Raw genomic sequence first — 7,524 nt, 5'->3', positions numbered from 1 at the left:
TGGAGAGATACATTTGCAGACATGATGTGCATTGACAAATATGCAGACACATATGGACACACACAAGTAAAGTAAACACCAAAACATGGACATCACAGTAACCAGCGACTGCCAGCCAGCCACACAAAACCACATCGCCCAACCTCGCCAACGCACGAATGAATGCACACACACACACACACACAACACACACACACACACACCACACAACACAACCACACACACACACACACAACACACACACACACACACACACACACACACACAGAGCCATACATAGAAACATGGCTGTATGTTTTTTTCTGTTTTTCTGTTCTCTGTCACCCTCCCCCTCCCTCCTAGAATATTAATTTGTGCATCTCAGCCTCAACCCTCCTTAACATGACTCAACGCGTTCCCCCCTTCACTCCTTCRTCCTCAGCTCCCCCTCTCTGTCTCTCCATCTGTCTCTCTCTCTTGGTGTAAGATGAATATGTTCAAGAAGAGACGCCACTCTTTCTCCCCTTATTCAGCCAACACCACACGTTCATGTTCTAGTTATTCTAGTCTATTCTATATTAACCAATAGTTTTATGACTATCAACATGACCGAATTCGACGGCCAATGKTGTCAAAGCARTGAGCTCCATAGGGGAAAAGRCAGTATTCAATGTGTGAGYTTTGACTCGGCGCATTAAAGCAGTCACTGGGGGAGTAGGAGAGAGTCAGAGAGCTCAAGGACTCACCCATTGTCCTCCTGCCTCGCCTCCACACAATTGAATCACTGTCTGTGTTTATATGTATATTGTGGGAGTAAGACGAAGCGAGACGGAAGGAGGGAGGGGCAGAAGGAGAGGAAAAGAGCTGTACTGCATTGCCAGAGAGAGAAAGAGAGAGAGAGKGKGAGAGAGAGGGAGAATAGAGACATACTAGACACATTTATCACACCGTCAGAAGACACAGAGGATGTTTCCAGTTGACACAATATGTCAACATTTCTGCTAAATGAGTTATACTTCAATGATTTGGAGAGTTGGGATATTAATGGCATTGAAGTAACTAGTACTTGCTTGTCATTATTTCAACGATGTCAAGTCTTTCCTTCCCCCCCCCCRCRCAGACACGTTGATTTACTGACTGACTAACTGGGGATGCTCCAGCATCGCGACACTGCACTCTATCTGTGTCTCTCTGTGTGTGTGCCAGTGGGTTTGACGAAGGTAAGGAGAGAGAGGGAGCGGGCGAGACAAAGGCAGAGCAAGAGGAGAGAGAGAAAGGGAGCAAGAGAGTGAGAGAGAGTGAGAGACGTGCACACACGCGCACACACACACACACACATACGGAACGAGACGGGAGGAGAGAAGAGGAGTGGAGAGAATGCCTGGCGAAAGGGTGGCGCTTCCTCGCTTGCTGCTTCCAGGGCCTCTGTGAGACAGACACCATGGGCTGCATCGGCTCCCGGACCATCAGTAAGCAGACCCCATCTTTTTCCCATCTGCTTTCCCCCCAGTCACGAGAGAGATGGAGGAGGGTGGGAGTGGGGGAAGGGGGACTCTGGGGGGGACTCTGAATTTCTCCTCTGAAGCCGTAAGTACGTTTCTATGGAGACGTGTTGGTTAACGGGGCTCGGCAGCGTACGACTGAGGCTAGACAGAGAGGAGAGGTTTCTCTTTTGCATGGTGAATGCTGAATGTGGGGAATAGGGAGAAATGGCAAGGCGACGGCGTGACAATGGAAGTGAAGGCAATTTCTAGTGGACTGGAATACGGGCCGACTCGGTTGACATTTCAAATGTATATGCCTAATGGACTGTACGACCATGTGCGCATGGAGATAGGTGCGTGTGTGTGTGTGCGTGTGTGTGTGAGTGTGTGTGTGTGTGTGTGAGAGAGAGAGAGAGAGAGAGAGAGAGATATATACAGAGGGCTCTGAGGAGTCAGAGAGAATGAAATATGACAGTAGAGGTTGTTTACAATGATGTCAGGGGAGACATATTAAAGGAGAGAAATAGAGAGAGAGGGGGGAGAGAGAGAGAGAGGAGCAGAGACAGAGAAAGGAGTGATGTGAAATCCTGTTAGCAGTGTCTGCATGGTGGACTGTTGCACATATAAATAGTGATGAAGAGAGAAAAAAAAGGGAAAGAGGGAAGCAGAGAGAAAGAGAGCAGACCTCTGAATTTCATGATGGATGAAGGGATCGGATCGAGGGAGGGATGGATGGATGAAGGGATGAAGGGAAAGTCATGAGGAAATTGACTTAGTTTGACTATGTGTGTGTGTGTTCACACTCCCTCTTGTTAAACCGCCCTCCTGCCATGACTTAGAGCTAAGGTAACCGCTGGCTGTGTATGAGCAAATCGCAAATGTTCCCCTCTCCTCCGTCGGAGTGCGTCATGACCGGCGGGTAATCAATTGAAGCATGTGTGCAGCAGTGCATTTCAGGTTAGGAGGTATAAAACGGAGACACACACACACACGAACCCGGCTGGACTATGACCCGCATTGGGATGAGTCAGAACCGATCGCGGCAAACCCAGGTGTGAGCCTGGATGCGCTACACATGTAGGTCAATTGAGCAAAGTCAATGCTGCCAGTGGTTAATACAGCCGGCGTAGCTACGCTGAGGTGTATGGCTCAGAGGAGWCTCAGTGCTGATAGTATCATGGAGCATACTGTAGACTGAATGGAATCTCATGGTCTGTGGAACTGGTACAGTCCWTCTGGCTGTGACATAGGCAGTGGATGATTTCACTGAAATCGATCCGGCTCCGATGGGATTGGATATTATGTAGTGTGTCATACTGTAGATAGTGTAACGGAGATGAACTCAAGCGTGGTGTGTCTTTTTTTGGGATTCATACGTAATGGAGAGTGATTGCCCTCTTCTATTAAACACTTCATCAAGCCTTGTCAGTTCCTTCATGAAAACAAACGTGGAGGCTCGCGGTCGGAGATGAATTAAATAAATAAAGGGATGGATGAAAATTTGACCTTTGATTGTCATTGAGCCTGTAGAGGATGTGTAGCACGTGTTTTGACCGTGGCGATGAAAGCCAGCCTGGCGTTTTAGAGACAAATGAGTGTGTGAAATCAAGCTAGGGAAGGTGTTAGTGTGGATGTAGCATTTGGAGCAGGAAACAACACTAGAGTTTTCCCTGTTCGCTGTAAGGGAGTTTTCCCTCTGACAAGGTCTCTCTCAATGTAAAGTCACTTCAAACAAAGATAAAATCACTCAAGATTGATAAAGAAGTAGTTTAGTCAGGTCTCTCTCTCTCTCTCTCTCTGCTTCTCTCTCTCGTCTTCCTCTCGCTCTGTTCTCTCTCTCTCTCTTCTCTCTCTCTGTCTGTCTCTCTCTCTCGTCTCTCTCTCTCTCTGTCTCTTCTCTCTTTCTGTCTCTCTTCTCTCTCTGCTCTCTCTCTTCTCTCTCTCATCTCTCTTATCTCTCTCTCTCTCTCTGTCTCTCTGTCTCTCTCTCTTCTCGTCTCTCGTGTCTCCTCTCTGCTCTCTCTCTCTGTCTCTCTCTCTTTCTCTCGTCTGTCTCTCTTCTCTCTCTCTCTCTGTCTCTCTCTGTCTCTCTCTTTGTCTTCTGTCTTTCTCTCTCTCTCTTCTCTTTCTCTCTCTCTCTCTCTGTCTACTCTCTCTGTCTCTCTCTCTCTTTGTATCTCGTGTCTGTCTCTCTCTCTCTCTCTTTCTCTCTCTCTTCGTCTGTCATGGATTCAGCAAAATGCATGTAAAATGTGTTTTATAGAATACTATAGTGATACCAATAACAAGACATGGGCATTTAAGTGCATCTTATCACATTCAATTTGCCGTTTGTTATCATGTGTGAACTTAGGTTGACTCGCATCCAACAACAACAGCCCATTGCTGAGAGCTCCCTTGTTATAATAAGCATATGTTGCTATATATAGCTTCTGGTATGGAGTGAGGTTGATGGATGCGAGTGGAGGAGAGATGCTTAAAGTACACATGGGTCAACAGCACATCCCCGTGCAGTCTTAAGCTCCTCTGGGAAACATTCAGAGGAACCATGTTCCCCAGAGGAACCATGTTCCCCAGAGGAACCATGCCATGCCAACAAGACACCATGATCTGATTCTACTGTATTCTACTGTTTTGCCAGAGGTATTATTCCAGTGTATTGCGTAGAGTGCCGAACTTAGTTATTATATTCCATTATGTTCACAACGGCTGGTGTTCATGATGAGCGGTTACCGGACTGTATTTATTCCTAGAGAGTTCTACAACTGGGGTTATTCAATATTGTCTTGGTTTGTTCTGTGGTTATATCGAAGGAAAATGGGCATATCAATGTAAAACTCAGCAGGTTAACATACTTAATTATGGCACTTCGTAACAGGCCTTATGAGGCAGATTATGCCAAGAGGTTATTCCCTTTTTGTTCAATTGAACAATACATAAACTATGAACGAAAATGCAGTTCATTAAATAAATATATCCATGGCTTTTGAGAGATTCTACATTTTGACCTAAACTTAAAAGGAAATGGTCAGTGGAAGTGAAAGCAATGAGAAATACAACAGAGAAATTGAGGAATACCRTTCATTCCATGTAGTGTTTTTCTGAGTGTAACCATGACATGTTTCCTGTGACCTTTTCCAAATATCCCTCGGCCTTCATCCATCACATATCTGTAATTGACTTCATTTGTGGCAYTGGCAATATTGGACGCTGATGTCATGTTTTCTCTTCACTCTTCAAACAGAGTTCAATTCCTGAAAGCCAATGGATGTAGGCAATTTGCATTTTTTATAGTTTGTTGTAACCCTTTTAAGTAACCCTTTTAACACCGTAATGGCTCATTACAGTAAATAAAATAATGAGTTGTAACCTGCATTTAAGGGTGAAATCATGTATTGGAAATATTGATGAATTAGCTGAAACTCTATGATGTACTGCATAGTTCAACATACAAGATACACTGTGTATTGTAATGAGGTACTGTATATTTTGAAGTACCAGATCAGGTCTGTAGGTTTWTCAACAACAAAAAATAAGATGATGAAAGTAGGCCTAATGTAATGCAGAAATGAGAAATAGCTAAGCCTACTCATAGTACCATTAAGTATAATGAAGAGGTGTTGTGTATTTATATTACTAGAATGTAAATTATACAGTGTGAAAATAAACTACTAGTAAATAGACCAACTGGATCATGGAAATGATGATGATTTTTCAACTAGGCAAGTCAGATAAGAACAAATTCTTATTTACAATAACGGCCTAGGAACAGTGGGTTAACTGCCTTGTTCAGGGGCAGAACGACAGATTTGTATCTGTCAGCTCAGGGATTTGATCTAGCAACCATTTTGGTTACTGGCCCAACGCTCTAATTACCAGGCCCAACGCTCTAACTACTAGGCCCAACGCTCTAACTACTAGGCCCAACGCTCTAACTACTAGGCCCAACGCTCTAACTACTAGGCCCAACGCAAAAAAAGAAAGAGAGGATTTTCTCGGTATACCGAACACACGCCTGAAGTGTTTATGTTTCTGTATACTACTGAAGGTGTTTATGTTTCTGTATACTGAAAGGTGTTTATGTTTCTGTATACTGAAGGTGTTTATGTTTCGTAATCCTGTACTGAAAGGTGTTTATGTTTCTGTATACTGAAAGGTGTTTATGTTTTGTATACTGAGAGTGTTTATGTTTCTGTATACTGTACTAGGTGTTTAAGTTTCTGTATACTGAAGGTGTTTATGTTTCTGTATACTGAAGGTGTTTTATGTTTCTGTACTACTGAAGGTGTTTTATGTTTTCTGTATACTGAAGGATGTTTAATGTTCCTTCTGTATCTGAAAGGTGTGTTTATGTTTCTGTTACTGAAGGTGTTTATGTTTCTGTATACTGAAAGTGTTTATGTTTCTAATAATGTGTAACTGAAGGGTGTTTATGTTTCTGTATACTGAAGGTGTTTATGTTCTATACTGTATACTTGAAGGTGTTTATGTTTCTTGTATACTGAAGGTGTTTATGTTTCTGTATACTGAAGGTGTTTATGTTTCTGTATTAACTGAAGGTGTTTATGTTTCTGTATACTGAAGTGTTTATGTTTCGATTTGTATGAAGGTGTTTTGTTTTCTGTACTAGAGGTGTTTATGTTTCTGTATACTGAAGGTGTTTATGTTCCTGTATACTGAAGGTGTTATGTTTCTGTATACTGAAGGTGTTTATGTTTTCTGTATACTGAAGGTGTTTATGTTTCTGTATACTGAAGGTGTTTATGTTTCTATCTGTACCTGAAGGTGTTTATGTTTTCTGTATACTTGAAGGTGTTTATGTTTCTGTATACTGAAGGTGTTTATGTTCTGTATACTGAAGGTGTTTATGTTTCTGTATACTGAAGGTGTTTTATGTTTCTGTATACTGAAGGTGTTTATGTTCTGTATACTGACAGGTGTTTATTGTTCTGTTACTGAAGGTGTTTATGTTTTTCTGTACTGAAGGTGTTTTAGTTCTGTACATTCGAAGGTGTTATGTTTCTGTATACTGAAAGTGTTTATGTTTCTACTGTACTGAAGGTGTTTATGTTTCTGTATACTGAAGTGTTTTATGTTTCTAAAATGCTTACTGAGGTGTTTGTGTTTTCATGTTACTGACAGGTGTTTTATTGTTTCTGTATACTGAAGGTGTTTATGTTTCTGAGTATACTGAAGGTGTTTATGTTTCTGTTATACGGTGGATTAATGTTTATTTTAATCTATGTACTATGAGGTGTTTATGTTTATCTGTATACTGGAAGGTGTTTATGTTCTGTGTATACTGAAGTGTTTATGTTTCTAATCTGTACTGAAAGTGTTTATGTATTCTGTATACTGAAGGTGTTTATGTTTCTGTTATACTGAAGGTGTTTATGTTTCTGTATACTGAAGGTGTTTATGTTTCTGTATATTGAAGGTGTTTATGTTTTCTGTATACTGAAGGGTGTTTAATGTTTCTGTATACTGAAGGTGTTTATGTTTCTGTATACTGAAGGTGTTTATGTTTCTGTATACCTGACAGGTGTTTTGTTTTTGTATACTGAAGGGTTGTTTATGTTTTATGTATTACTGAAGGTGTTTATGTTCGTTGTATACTGAAGGTGTTTATGTTCTGGTATACTGAAGGTGTTTATGTTATCTAATCTGTACTGAAGTGTTTATGTTTCTGTATCTGAAGTGTTTATGTTTCTGTTACTGAAGGTGTTTATGTTTTCTGTATACTGAAGTGTTTAATGTTTCTGTATACTGAAGGTGTTTATGTTTCTGTATACTGAAGGTGTTTAAATGTTCTGATATCTGAAAGGTGTTTATGTTATCTGTATACTGAAGGTGTTTATGTTCCTGCTATACTGAAGGTGTTTATGTTTCTGTATACTGAAGGTGTTTATGTTACTGTAATGTTACCTGAAGGCTGTTTATGTTTCTATCTGTATCTGAAGAGTTGTGTCTCCATTGATTCTGGGTGAACAACATGTCCCTTTCATTACATAGGTCTCCTTCAGTTACCCAGAAACAAACACACTACTTACTCAACAGTCCT

The 7,524-nt window shown here is 41.3% G+C and overlaps 1 protein-coding gene across 5 annotated transcripts in view; it reads left to right on the top strand.

Annotated features, from left to right (window-relative positions):
* Positions 1-1,173: 1,173 nt before the first annotated feature.
* LOC111955667 (protein FAM131B-like) overlaps positions 1,174-7,524 on the top strand; it is a 27,585-nt gene continuing 21,234 nt past the window's right edge. For all 5 annotated transcript variants that reach the window (XM_023975916.2, XM_023975914.2, XM_023975913.2 and 2 more), the window contains exon 1: positions 1,174-1,448. In XM_023975916.2, the coding sequence (XP_023831684.1) occupies positions 1,421-1,448 (28 nt within the window). In that variant the 5' untranslated portion in view covers positions 1,174-1,420. The remainder of the gene's footprint in view (positions 1,449-7,524) is intronic.

The sequence above is a fragment of the Salvelinus sp. IW2-2015 genome, linkage group LG31, assembly GCF_002910315.2.
Source record: "Salvelinus sp. IW2-2015 linkage group LG31, ASM291031v2, whole genome shotgun sequence".
Classification (NCBI taxonomy): Eukaryota; Metazoa; Chordata; class Actinopteri; order Salmoniformes; family Salmonidae; genus Salvelinus; species Salvelinus sp. IW2-2015.
This window is presented reverse-complemented; position numbering and strand designations above follow the sequence as displayed.